This window comes from Anguilla anguilla, chromosome 4 (genome assembly GCF_013347855.1).
Source record: "Anguilla anguilla isolate fAngAng1 chromosome 4, fAngAng1.pri, whole genome shotgun sequence".
NCBI classification, from domain to species: Eukaryota; Metazoa; Chordata; class Actinopteri; order Anguilliformes; family Anguillidae; genus Anguilla; species Anguilla anguilla.
The window spans coordinates 48,236,168-48,249,707 of record NC_049204.1 but is presented as its reverse complement, the minus strand read 5'-3'; the positions used below and the strand labels follow the sequence as shown (position 1 = coordinate 48,249,707).

The window sequence follows — 13,540 nt, the reverse complement described above, 5'->3', positions numbered from 1 at the left end:
ATATTTGTCCCTTCCCTGCCGCTGTTTTTACAATAAATTGGGTAGTTTTGTTCGCCATATTATGTCATATTCCAGAATTAAGAGTAACGCACATAAACCGTGCTATTCAATTTAAAACCGTGCTGTTTAATCTGCCTTGCAATTCGGTTATGGGAGGGCCCTCTGACCATCATATGACATCCGCACCGACTCTTCAACGACATCAGTTTGAGCCAATCGCAGAAGGCGGTGGGTGGGACAAAATATATAACCTAATGGTATTCTACAAATTACGAAGTTTTTTTGAGTGTGAAACTAATTAAATTGCGAAATGTTAAAGGCAAAAATTACTCGATTGTCTGTCAGCGATGTTAGATTCCCTACTTCGTTGGAGCAACATGGTTCGGATGCAATGGTCGGTGTTTTCATGGAGTATTTTAACATGAATCTTGTAAACTAAGTAGCAGTTTTCAGCGATTAATTTCTGAAAAGCGGATGCATCGATTTGCTTAAGTGCTCATTTATTCCAATCGTCTGACAAAGAACGAGTATAATTAGCTGTTTCCAGTACAAGGTAGACTGCGATTAAGGCCTAAATCAGCGATTTAATGTTTTAGTTCTTGAACAGTAAAAAGGCTGATCATGTGACTCCCTCTCCGCAGCACACAGACCCAGATTACTCTGTTGCCTATGTTGTAGTCGAAACAGACGGCGGATTGAAGGGATACGGTCTAACGTTTACTTTGGGAAAGGGCACAGAAATCGGTAAGATCTATGGTGCATGCCAGAGTTCTTTTTTTATCCCAAGGTTTGTTTAAATAACATTCAAGCACCTCCAGTCCATGCCATTATGTTGCGCCTTGCTCATGTGCACACCTGGCGCCATCTAGTGGTGATAAAGATAATGTCTTCACAAAACCGCTGACAAACTGAAATTCCTGCCCGGCGGCAAAAAAACTTAAATAATGTTTGTTCTAATCCACGTCGAAGCATTGATGTGGTTTTTACACAGAAAAAGTGGTATATACCGTATTTTTATACTTTTGTGATAATGCTTTTAAAAATTCAAGTATATTTTCATTTTAACTGACATGGAAACAGTTGTGTATAGGTCATTAATTTTATCCAACACACGTTATCCAGTTTGTAAATGGCTCCATCCCTTCTGTGAAATAACCCATCTGCAGTCATTTAAATAGTTCTGTTTCTCATGTATGGCAGTGGTCTCTATTAGGTGAAATTGATGTCCCCAGTTCTTTTCCCTGACTGTATCTGTGCAGTTGTCTGTGCTGTGGAGGCCCTCTCTGCGTTTGTAGTGGGGACATGTCTGGAGGAGATCGTCAGTGACTTCAGGGCCTTCTACAGGCTCCTTACCAGCGATGGGCAGATGAGATGGGTAAAAATCACAGCTGTTCTATTAACATCCAAAAAATAATGTTTTGATGTTGGTGCAATATCCAAATTCTTCTTCTTTTCCTCCTCTTCCTTCTTCTCTTTCTCCTTAAATAGTAATAATATTCATAATCATAACCATGCAGGATTTTTAAAAAAAAAGCAGCTTCACAATGAAATGGATAAATGGTAAAATAAGAATTTTAGCCCCGGCGAGTGTTTGTGGAGAGGTATGTGAGGAGTGTGCTGTGGGATTTCCCCCGCTGTGCCGCAGATCGGGCCAGAGAAGGGGGTCATCCAGCTGGCCACCGCCGCCGTGCTCAACGCGGTCTGGGACCTTTGGGCTCGGGCAGAGGGGAAGGTGGGCGGCAGTAAAGCCGTGCGTCTCTTCATCATCCAGACCGAGTCACCTGAGCCGCTGTCCGTGTGGCACGCTGCTGCTCATCCACGCCACGGTCCTTACTGCATCCTCCCCAGCTTCCTGCTGTCACAGACCCATGATTTATATGCTTTCTTGCTCAGCACTGACAAAGAGCCAAAATAGCCCAGTTCCCTTTTGGCATTCAAAGCTTTGTGTTTTCATACCAAGCATGCTGGCATTTATATCAGACCTCAATGACCTTACCCTGCTCTCTGTCTGTTTCTTCCGAGCAGCCACTTTGGAAGCTGCTAGTTGACATGGTAAGTTTTTTCTGACGAATGTGAGTGTTTGTACATTCCATGTGTTTCAGAGATCATAAATTTACTTCTGACATATTTCGCCTTGGGCTTTCAAGGGAGGGCTATTGTTATTCAAGGTATTACAATGTATTGTTTGCATTTTGCTGCATGCTTTTTTATAGTAATAATAATATTTGAAATCATTTTATTATTGTTATTTTAAAATGCTATGTCTTACATGGTATTCAGCATGAGTGTGTATTTTGTTGGAAAATAAATAAGTGAATTTGAATGGGATCATAGATCCTCGTGAATGTGACGGCAGTAATGCATCTTCATGCTGCAGGATGCCAAAAAACTCATATCGTGCATCGACTTCAGATATATCACTGACGCTCTCACAGAACAGGAGGCCTTGGGTGAGGTTGCCTTTAATTATTTACATCCTGTTTTGTTTTCCAATGAAATTGTTTATGCAACAAAATGCTTGTGCTGTATAAATACAGCACTTTAATATTGCATCTTCAGTTCACTTTGCCAGTAGCGGTTATAAAATATGCATGCTATATTAAATATGTTATTTTCTTCAGATATACTGCTGAAAGGTCAAGAAGGGAGACGTCAAAGAGGTGTGTTGCATTCAGTGTCTAGCTGACACACAAGTTTCAGGACCGCGTAAAGGAATTGAATGACTACTTTGAACAGGGGATGACTGAGTGGTACTAGTGACACAAATACTGTATGTGTACATTTGAACGGTCAAAATTAAATCCATTGACTATGCTCCAAACAACTTAAGAATGCATCTGAAATTAGTCTGAGTAGTAAATCAGTGCCTTTTAGAGATGTTTTACGGCGAGAAATATCCATGGAACAGTAAGTATTTGAAACCAGTATCTTCGTTATTAACGTACCTTAAATATTTCTGACAGTGCAAAACCTTGTTTACTTTCTTTGTGGGTCTAACATCAGTTCTAACAAGGGAATGCCAAGTTTTAATTGGTTGCTCTCCAAACTGTCAATCATTCTCTGTAACCGTCTCCTTTTTTCAGCTGACACCTGCATTTAAAAGTCAGGGAGCGGTAGCTTTGGCCCATATTTATACAGTAAAGCATGACAGATTAGGAGTGCTGCTCCAAGATCAGTTTTGCCTGTTAGATCACAGTGGATAGGATTATGATGTATGGACTGAGGAACTGATTCTTGATCAGCACTTTTACATTACATTAGATTTTATTTATCTAAAGCGATGTACAATAAGTGCATACCAAAGGTAATTGGAACTACTACAGAACACAGGTCCAATAAGGTACAGTTCTCATTGAGTATCAGTTATCCATAGCAAGTCTAGTTCATGCAATTAGCATAGGCTAATTAAGTCAGTAGAGTCATGGTAAGTCCACTTTTACTCGGAGAAGTTTAATGAATATGCATCCTGCTCTCACCCTGTCACATGACCTCTGCTTCCGAACTCCAGAGGAGCAGATGCTGAAGGAGGGGTACCCAGCATACACCACTTCCTGTGCCTGGATAGGATACTCAGACCAGCAGCTCAAAAAGGTTGCAAACACAGCTGTTTAAGTTGATTACAGAATGTAGATTGTGTAAATGTGCTCGCTCTGCAATTTGCCATTGACAGGGGCATCTGCTCAGTGGATGAAGGGTGAATAATGTTACCAGTTCATTTGCTGCATTGTAATCACTTTCTGTGTTTCTGCAGCTTTGCACTGAGGCACTGAGAGATGGATGGACAAGGTGAGATGTGTGTAAGCTTGTGCATGGGTACATGGGTAAGCTTGTGCCTGCACGCATGAGTTTGTGTGTGATTGTGTGTGCACGCGTGTGCTCGTCCACGCATGCCTGCGCGTGCACGCGTGTGTGCGCGTTGACGTGTAAGAGCAGCCTCTCCGCAGGTTCAAAGTGAAGGTGGGGGAGGACCTTCAGGATGACGTGCGGAGGTGCGCTCTCATCAGGCAGATAATCGGACCCAGCAGCACTCTGGTGAGACGGCTCTGGCTCCTCTCTGTTCATCCTGCATTATTCACAGCGTCCCAGTGAGGCACTTCCATTCTCATCCAGTGCCTGAAGGGCTTCCCCCGGCTGCAGCAGCGCGGCTGTGAAACAGCAGACTGGCTCTGACCTTAATTGGACTCAGGGGAGCGATATAAAGGCTGCTGGGATCTGCATCTGGACATGTGAAAATTGGCTGTGATCCCTTCGCTCTCCTGCAGGCCTCATCCTCCTGCTGTGCTGCTCGTTTCCGCCCTGTGAGGATAAAGAGAAGTGCTGAGCTCTTCCCTGTTGCAGTAAACGGCCTGCTGTCTGTGCCCCGTCCCTGAACCCACTCCCGCTCCAGATGATCGATGCTAACCAGAGGTGGGATGTGGGGGAGGCCGTAACCTGGGTGACCAGGCTGGCGGAGTTCAAGCCGCTGTGGATCGAGGAGCCCACGTCCCCCGACGACATCCTGGGCCACGCCACCATCTCCAAGGTATGGCTGTGGGGTGGAGGGGAGGGAGGGAGAACACCAGACAGTTGGTAAACGACAAGCACAGAGGGGCTGAATGGCCCATTTTCATTATCATATATTCTTACCTTCTTATCATCATCAGTGAAGCAGGGAGAGTGTGGCAAGGGGGGGGGGCAGGGAAGGCAGAGAGCACGAGTGAGCATGTACAGAGGGCTGAGACCCGCGGCTCTAATCGGCTGCGCATTAGCGTGTACTCCCGGCCTGGCTAAGCCTACAGACCTGGCTGGTGGCCGGTTTGTGGTGGCTGAGGAAGGCCTGTGATAGCAGCACTGTGGAGGGGAGGCCCCGCCTCCAGCCCGGTCAGCAGAATTTAAAGCTCCACAGCCCCGGCTGCTCTGACTCACGGCTGCACGGCTGGGCAGGCCGCGTGGGGCTGACACAGGGCCCGCGGTACACCTGCTCATTAAGGGCTGTGTTCTGACTCAGCGGTTACCATAACTACTCCTCACCGCTTCTGCGCTGCAGGCCCTGGCTCCTCTTGGCATCGGAGTGGCCACTGGAGAACAGGTGAGTCATGTGACTTCCAGCTGGCCTCAGACAGGTGGTCTTCTGATTACGGAGAGACGTGCGTCTGGCAGGTGCTCGCCAGTCATGACATTGGCTGACCTGAAATTTCGTCATTCATCTGTGTCTAGTCTCAGCTCTGGTGGGTATTTTCATTCCTGCATGAGTGTGTAAAGCTTTCGTCAGATGAAAATTGGAACAATCGTAGCTGACAGTGTCCATATGATATCCGTTGTTCTAAATTTAGTCAGAAATGTCACAGCATCTCCCAGCGTACAGCACAGCACAGACTGTGTGTTGAACATGACATCAAAACCTAAATCAAAATAGAAAGAAAAACACCTTTTGAAAGCACATCCCCAAAGAAGCCCTGTTGTTAAATGTGTGTTGAAATGATTTTGTGATTTTTAAAAATGCTTTTATTTTGGTCCACTGTGTATTGTTTTTATAGTTCACGGTATAAGCAGGAAACAGTGCCAGTCTAAAAACAGAGGCTCTAACTGGCAGGGGGTGGGTGTCTGACTTTGATCTGCTAGCTGTAGAAGCAGGCTTGTCTTTGTTGAAATTTCTGGTAGCAGGCTGATACGAAGGTTCTGCTTATCTAGCACCTCCAGATTTTGAGATGCTTCTCAAGCAGGAAGCTGAGGATTTGACTTTTTTAAAGATAATTTTATGTAAATATACATTTTATTGATCAAAACTGTCAAAAAAACTGCAACACAAATTACCTATAATTTGTTATACATAAATAAGATTTTTTTTTCTTCTTACACTGGGACATTAATATATGTAATTCAAACAGTTAAAACCGATTTCTGAAGGAATGCGATTTGTGTGGACGCCCGTACCCTCACACGCACACACACACACAGACACACTCACTCTCTCCCCCACCTCTAGTGTCATAACAGGGTGATGTTCAAGCAGTTTCTCCAGGCCTCCGCTCTGCAGTTTGTCCAGATTGACAGCTGCAGGCTGGGCAGCGTCAACGAGAACCTGGCCGTCCTGCTCATGGCCTGCAAGTTCCAGGGTGAGACCTGACCCAGCCGCTCACCTGAACACGTGGTGGCTTTACCCCAACTGCCACTCAACACTCAGCTCTGACCCAGTGCAGTACATCTGTAAAGCCAGCGTCCATGGCTAGTAAACTTGGCTGGGTCAGTTTGTGCTGAAGCCAGCACAGTTCTGTCTTCATTCCATGAACTGAGTTATTACAAGTAAAAAGACAATACTAAAACAGTCACTTACTGAAGTATTTTACCATGTTTTTTTTAGTGGTGACATAGTACGATTAAGACGAGGAAAAGTCATATCCTATCACTTTGGGCTGTATCCAAATGAAATTGCATGGTAAATGATTGTGTGGTTGAAATGGAGGATGGTAGTTAATTGACAGTGGGCCCACTATTTTTGGGCAGTGCCCGTATGCCCCCATGCAGGGGGTGTGGGTCTCTGTGAGCTGGTGCAGCACCTGATACTCTTTGACTACATCTGTGTGTCTGCAAGTCTCCACAACCGGTAAGTGCTCACTGGCAAACATACACTGTGATATTCTTCTCCTTTACTGCATATACTTTCATTAACAGTGATGAATACCTGGCATGATGAGTTTGCTGTTTTTCAACCATTAAATGCCCAGTGACACTACAATAGCTATGTATCTCCCTTTTCATTCTAAGGAAACAGTTTATCAGTTAGCTTTTCCAACTGTCGTTCAGAATCAATGCTCTCGTCACAAACTTGGACTTATAAGTCTGGGAAAACAAAGTTAAGTCAATTTTTCCAACCCAGATACTGTAATGATTAATCCTCAAGGAACTGAATTATGATGTGCTTCTAGCGCCCCCTCCTGTTTGCAATGGATCATAGCGTGACCACACTTAAGGGAAGGGTTCACCATTTAACCCAAATGGATGTTGTCTTTAGGATGTGCGAGTACGTGGATCATCTCCATGAGCACTTTAAAAGTCCAGTTGTGATTCAGGATGCCCACTACATGCCACCTAAGGTGAGTTAACTTTGCCAAAGTTTTTATTAAAGTGCCAAACCTTCTCAATACATTTAATTAGTGGGCTAGGGACACTAGAAATGTATAGCATTTTGGTAGACATTAATGACAGAGCAATGCAACATTTGAAACCAAGATGCAGAATAAAGATCTGGCCAATACAGCAAAACATGAATTACTTCTTCCAAATCAAATTATGAGTATGTACAGCATGGGTGGAGACACTGGATTGCGAATGTGTTTTAACCCAGTTGTCACTGTGTGGTGGCTCAGAATGCTTCTTAAAGGGAAAGGGAACTGTGCCGTTTCTGCAGGACCCAGGGTACTCCACAGAGATGCTGGAGGAATCGGTGAAGCGGTACCAGTATCCCCAGGGGGAGGTGTGGCAGAGCCTCTGACCAAGAGCCCAGCCATCCAGGACACTTCTCAGCACTTAATTAAAATGAGTGATTCAGTGATAGCCAGGAATTCTGATCGAGTGCATTGATATGAAAAGGGCAAGTAAAGGGCATTTGCTGCTGCTGCTGCTATGTAGGTTGAATTTTAGATGGAACTTAATTGCAGAAAGTTTTAAGTGATGCTTCACATTTTCAAACAATGTTTTTCTAAGGTTTGATCTAAGAAAGGTGAAGTGCTTGATTTTCTTCTGTAGTAATTGCACAATATTACACAAACAAATTAACAATTTACAAACAATACTTATAGTAATAAACATTTCTTCCTAGGTTTTACTTATGGATACCTAAAAAGCAAACAAATGTGGCATGTATGCACACAGCCCATTCATATTCCTGGATATGCTTAAACTGCCATTTGCATTTTAATAGTGGGATGAGGATTGTAGTCGCATATTTCAAAATCTTCAGCCCGGAAATCATCAATGCTCTCCACAGTGCGTAGGATCTTCAGCTTGGGAAAGGGCCGGGGCTCCCTCTGGAGCTGAAAGGATATTTGAAATTAAATGAAAGACCCGACACTGCACCACAACAGTGATCTAGCACACTGCACCTCAACATCAATCTGACTCACTGCACCTAATCAGCATTCTAACACACTGCACCACAATATCAATCTCGCACACTGCACCACAACATCTGACACACTCACCAAGTTTATTATTATTATTTTGACATTATTTTGGACAAACTATGTGAGCAAAACTTAAACTTATACAATATAGAGGGGGAAATTGCAATCATGGACCTGTGGTTTTGGCCTGCAATGTTTACACTAAAAATATTTGCCCTCATTTAGACGTGGTTGTGGTCTTGTATGGTAAGCGCATACCTGGACTTTCAGAGGCTCGATGTGGTTGGTGTAAATGTGAGCGTCTCCCAAAGTGTGCACAAAGTCACCAGGCTGGGTAAGAGGAAAGATCCAGTAAACATTACACAAAATGTCCTAATACAAAGTGGAACGCAAACAAATCAAACGATGAAGCAGCCACAATGGTGTGGTCTCCGTCCCCTACCTTCAGCCCAGTGATGTGGGCGATCATGTACGTGAGCAGGGCATAGCTGGCGATGTTGAAGGGCACACCTAACCCCATGTCTCCGGACCGCTGGTACAGCTGGCAGGACAGCTCCCCATCACACACATAGAACTGGCACAGGGCGTGGCAGGGGGGCAGGGCCATCAGGGGCAGGTCTGGTACAGGACAGAAATGGGGGATTCGCCAAATCTGCAGCAACCTTGGAGTTTAACCACTGTCTGTACCGTTCAGGGATTTGTAATGCAATAGAAATGTTTGATTAGATTCTTTGCCAAGAGCTAAGTGAATTTCACTCCGTATTGTACATGAGCATCTGTGTAAGATCATGGACATGGGTGAAAAGTGGTAGCTGATGGGCAAAACTTAATTCTTGGAAAGGACAAAGGAGATACCTTTTGGATTCCAAGCGCACATAATGATCCTCCTGTCCTCAGGGTTGGTTTTTATGGTATCAATGATCTTCTGCAGCTGGTCTACTCCTTGTCTGGTGTAATCTGTAGAAAAAGCAAGGAAATGTTCTGACAGGCTGGTCTAATGCAGCATTAGAGCATGGTGTTCAACACTAGCTTTGATCCAGTTTCCTCCTCACAAGTGTATGTACCTGCTGGAAGTGACCTTTTTGCAATGCACCACAAAAGTAGCAATTTAAGTATGGGTACCATAAGGCATAAAGCAAACTGTAAAAGCTGACAGGTCAACAATTCTTTAAGAGTATTCAAAATTGCACCAGCTGCTACTTTATAGCAGCGTAGACCAGGCATGCAAGTGGCATTTACCTGAGTGCATGTCTTTGTATTCAGCACCAAAGTGTCTCCACTGGAAACCGTAAACAGGGCCCAAGTCCCCTTCCTCCCTGTTAGTAAATCCACTCTTGTCCAAAAAATCACGGGATCCATTTGCATCCCAAATTTTCACACCTTTCTCCGACAGCTCTTTGGAATTTGTTGACCCCTGTAACAAAAATGGCACATCATTTCTCCAAACTAGCAGTTTGATGGTACTGTATACATCAGAAATAGCAGCTAGATTGATAAGCCTCTGAACTTAAGTACAAAAATCTCAGAAACAAAAGAACAAAAATGTAACGTAAAAATGCATGTTAAAAAACAATTGTATAATACACTTAAAACGTGGGAAGGTTCTTGTTAATTTTACTGTAGATGATCAATTATAATGTGATTACTATTGCAAATGTTATTTAGCCGAGAAGTGCAAGGACATTTAAGTAAAATAGCTAGCTAAATGAATAAAGACCATAGCCAACTGTAGTGTGCAGTCCTTTCATGCAGTGTAGCTATTGATATAACCCAAGATGTATATAGGCCTATTGTGCATAATGTATTGCTTACTTTAATAAACCACAACAGTTCTTCTACGATTGCTTTCCAGAAAACCCTCTTCGTTGTCAGCAAAGGAAATTGATCTGCATAACAACAATCAAATAGTAAAAATTCAATGCACGGTTCTGCCCCAACACAACTGCACTGTAACTGTAGAATTGACACGTCACGAGTTTCAAAATGTGTGTTCTCTCACCAACAACTTAACACGTGGGTCATTCTCTGAATGCGGTGCCTTTTGGACCTCATAACTTTTTGTAAATATAGTTGTGTGGATCACATTTTCAACATTACATTATCAAAAGGGTGTGTTTATTGTTCAGAAAACAATAGGCGTCGAGCTCAAGCTGTTGAACCCTTGATTTTATGAACTTATAAGTATAAATTGGACCTTGAGGTATTTCCACCCTGTTAGGGGACATGCAGGGGACTGAATGTAAATATTACAAATGCTTAAATACATTAAAACATGCATTTTACAAATAACATGATGTCACCTTGTGTACCAAATACATTTTTATTTATGAAAGAATTTCAAAACAAATGTTATTTAATGAATGATGCGGCAACTCCATAAACAATCTATTACATGAGCTACAACTTTTTAAAATAGATTACAAAATAACAGCAAAATGAAAATAAACTTTTGTAATTCATGGGAACTCACTAAATGTCCAATATAATGTCCAAACTGTATACAGTTTATTGTATAATTAATAATCTCAACAAAATATCAATATAACAGGGTGGAAGTGACACCAAAATTGATCACAATATTTAGGAAATAATGATAAGATTTTCATAACAGCAGTTCCTATAAAAATGTTAAAAAGTGAAATACAAAGATATCAGTTCAGCAAAATGTTTTAAATAACCACATCTTATTAAAAACCTGAACTAATTTTAAAAAGGCTCTAGTATTTTCTCTGAAAACTCTATCATTTCATTTTCTTGTCTTTACCTTGTTTTACCTCATCCTCCTCCCTTAACCTCTCCACTTCCAAATTTAAGCATTTTCAAAATGTTTCTGTATGTACATCCAGGTATTTTTCTCTATCTCCACTGATCTTTTGTTAATTGCCTGTGGCTCTGGCATTAGACAGACAACTTGGTTGTCAGCATATCAGCTGATGTCGGGTCAAAGACTTGGCCAGTAAAACTTGTTAATGCCATTGCAGTGCATGTATTTTACCTGGACACTGTCCCTCTCCACATTGATAATGACCCCAGGGTATGGGTCATTGTCATACGACACCACACACCATTGGTCTACATGCTGTGTAGTAATAGCTGACAATTATTGTTTATAAACTAAATGACATCTTGGACTTGCAATTTAACTCAAGTTCTGTATTATGACTGTCTATAGCATCAAAGCACCCTTAATTAAACTAACTTGACGGCTCTGCCATTGGAGCACCTTGAAGTAATTGGGGTGGGGTGGGAAGCGGGGTAATAGCTGCACCTTCAGCTGCCCTAGCTTTGGTTCTCCTTTTACTCTCTCTCCGTTTCTTCCTTTGTGCACGCTTCTCTCTCTCACTTAAATCACCTGTTTTCTTCCCCCCCCCCCCCCCCCCCCAACTCTCTGTCACTTCTCCATTCCATTAATCCATTTTAATAGTAACTTTAGATGATCTGTCTAAGGGACAAATAAAAGGCACCGCATTCAGAGAATGACCCACACAACACATTCCCATTGGTCCCACCATGCGAGGACCGACATTAAAAATGAATTTTGTCACGCAAAAATAGACATGAAGCCACGGAAAATAAAACTTTATTAAAATATATATATTAAATTACTTCATGACACTGTAAAAAGAATTCAGGTAAATGGTATCAGTGGAAGTTAACTCATGTAATTTGACTATCTGACGTTAATTTGAATGAAGATGACTTACCCCTGAGACTGTATCGTGCCTGTGAGCCAAATACCGAAATGACCCCTGTTCCTGTGCGATCTCCTTTTTTTGAACCGTGCTGCAGAATGTATTCAACCTGATTCAAATAGCCTCGTTCGTCGCAAAATAAAGAAAACAAATTTTTCTCAGTTGGACAACTAACCCCACAGTGCTCTTTTCCGTCGTAACTGGGAGAAGCATTGATTTCTGTAGTTAAAGGCATTTTACAACTCCTATTTTTAAAATGATCCGTCTGACACAGAGGCGCGAAAAACTGCAGCACACAACTGCAATAATCCCATAGACCGTATAAAAATACGAATAATCCACAATGACTCGCTGTTGAACTCCCGCGCGCTTCTACCATTCTACGTATTTAGATCTGATTGGTGAGCCGCGTAACTTCAAACTGCGTACACTGCCAACTAGAGCTTGTAAGTGTAAACGTCACCAAGCCACTCCCCTCGTTTTCCCGCAAATTTGTCAATGGGAAAATGAATGGGGCAATTTTCAATAAGCGATATTTTTAGTTAGGAGTCGGGAACCAGTTAGATATTGGTATGCGGTACTCATGACATATATGACTCATGAAATATAATATCAGCCGCACGATTGACCCATGAGAAGTACAAGGTACAACGTTGTGTACGTTTAGTACGCTTAGGAACTACACATACCGGTACTGTGCTCACGACGCACGCTTATATCGTCACGGCTCACAAATGTTATCATGGATAACATTTGTGAGTGTTTATGTATGTAGTGTGTTTGAAGGAGATAGCAAGTCCTAACACTGGAGCATTAGAAGTGAATTGCATCCCATAAGCAAGCTGTGAGATGCAATTTGTTGGAATTAGTGGGTTACAAACATGTCAACATAATGATGTGATTCATAAAAATAAAATAAAAAGTATTGTTTATACAATGTTTTCAAATAGTTTGTTATTGTTTTGTTCAATTTGGACATTTTCCAGCTGCATCACAGCCAACATGCTTTTGTCATTGACTGCTGGTAGGCATAATGTGTCAAGGTAATCCATTGGGGCTGACGACACAAACTGCTTATTTGTTATTGACAACCATTTAAAAATGTTTGTGTTGCGCTTATGAACGTATTATGTATTTTGCTCGGGAATAAGTTACACCGCAGGATAATATGTCATATTTTATTTTAGAGCCTATTTATGCAGATAGAAAGCCGTCTACAGGTACATGCTTGTAAATGTTGGGATTGATTAGATTATCCTTTTGGAAATCGTGCAGTAAATTTGTTGCACGTTGTATTTTTGTTCCATGACTTCGTCGTACAGGTTTTGTTCTGCAATACGAAAGAAAAAAAAGAGAGTTATGCTATTTTGTATGTGCGCGAGAGGGCAGGACCGTGAGCAATTCGTGAGACGCAATTCTTTGGAATTGCATGGAATGCGCATGTTGTCATAATACGACGGTTCATAAAAAAATGTAAACACTATTTGTGCATTGTTTGTTATTTTTTAACATGGTCATTTTCCAGCAGCGTCACAGTCCACGTGGAACACTTTGCAGATGTCTCCGCACACTGAATGCTTAAGTAACCCTATGACGTATCCATTCCGAATCAGCTGTATTCTAATCTTTACTATTATTCAACAAGTGTGTTGCACTTAAATCATAAATACATACTGGAAATTAGTCATTTGTTGTTTGTTGGTTAGAAAATACTTAACGCTCTGTCAGAACTTTTTAAGCTTGAGA

The 13,540-nt window shown here is 42.1% G+C and overlaps 2 protein-coding genes across 4 annotated transcripts; one reads left to right on the top strand and one right to left on the bottom strand.

Moving 5' to 3' along the window:
- Positions 1–234: 234 nt before the first annotated feature.
- Positions 235–8,323, top strand: enosf1 (enolase superfamily member 1). 3 transcript variants are annotated; one of them, XM_035415695.1, is made up of 16 exons: positions 235–394; positions 642–744; positions 1,260–1,375; positions 1,646–1,732; positions 2,026–2,052; positions 2,378–2,450; positions 2,622–2,660; positions 3,509–3,591; positions 3,752–3,786; positions 3,945–4,032; positions 4,388–4,522; positions 5,027–5,068; positions 5,966–6,095; positions 6,484–6,583; positions 6,992–7,073; positions 7,388–8,323. In XM_035415695.1, the coding sequence occupies exons 1-16, from the start codon at positions 311–313 to the stop codon at positions 7,469–7,471; spliced, it is 1,308 nt and encodes a 435-aa protein (XP_035271586.1). In that variant the 5' UTR covers positions 235–310; the 3' UTR covers positions 7,472–8,323. The 3 variants fall into 3 exon arrangements, with proteins under 3 accessions (XP_035271586.1, XP_035271588.1, XP_035271589.1); XM_035415697.1 differs by lacking the exon at positions 6,484–6,583; XM_035415698.1 differs by lacking the exons at positions 6,484–6,583; positions 6,992–7,073; positions 7,388–8,323 and having other exon boundaries at positions 5,027–5,207; positions 5,966–6,071.
- tyms (thymidylate synthetase) lies at positions 7,074–12,194 on the bottom strand. Its single transcript, XM_035415699.1, has 7 exons — positions 11,807–12,194; positions 9,915–9,988; positions 9,342–9,516; positions 8,958–9,059; positions 8,545–8,720; positions 8,361–8,432; positions 7,074–8,012 (listed from the first exon to the last, which is right to left on the bottom strand). Exons 1-7 carry the CDS (start codon positions 12,171–12,173, stop codon positions 7,875–7,877), a joined length of 1,104 nt encoding a protein of 367 aa, XP_035271590.1. The 5' UTR covers positions 12,174–12,194; the 3' UTR covers positions 7,074–7,874.
- Positions 12,195–13,540: the final 1,346 nt, after the last annotated feature.

Coding starts and splice junctions, on each gene's coding strand:
- enosf1 (XM_035415695.1), top strand. CDS start 311: ATGTTAAAGGCAAAAATTACTCGATTGTCTGTCAGCGATGTTAGATTC. Junction 1,733..2,025: donor GGGCTCGGGCAGAGGGGAAG/GTGGGCGGCAGT, acceptor TCTTCCGAGCAG/CCACTTTGGAAGCTGCTAGT. Junction 6,096..6,483: donor CATGGCCTGCAAGTTCCAGG/GTGAGACCTGAC, acceptor ATTTTTGGGCAG/TGCCCGTATGCCCCCATGCA.
- tyms (XM_035415699.1), bottom strand. CDS start 12,173: ATGGTAGAAGCGCGCGGGAGTTCAACAGCGAGTCATTGTGGATTATTC. Junction 9,517..9,914: donor AACTGTTGTGGTTTATTAAA/GTAAGCAATACA, acceptor TTTTTGTTACAG/GGGTCAACAAATTCCAAAGA. Junction 8,721..8,957: donor GTGCGCTTGGAATCCAAAAG/GTATCTCCTTTG, acceptor GTCCTGTACCAG/ACCTGCCCCTGATGGCCCTG.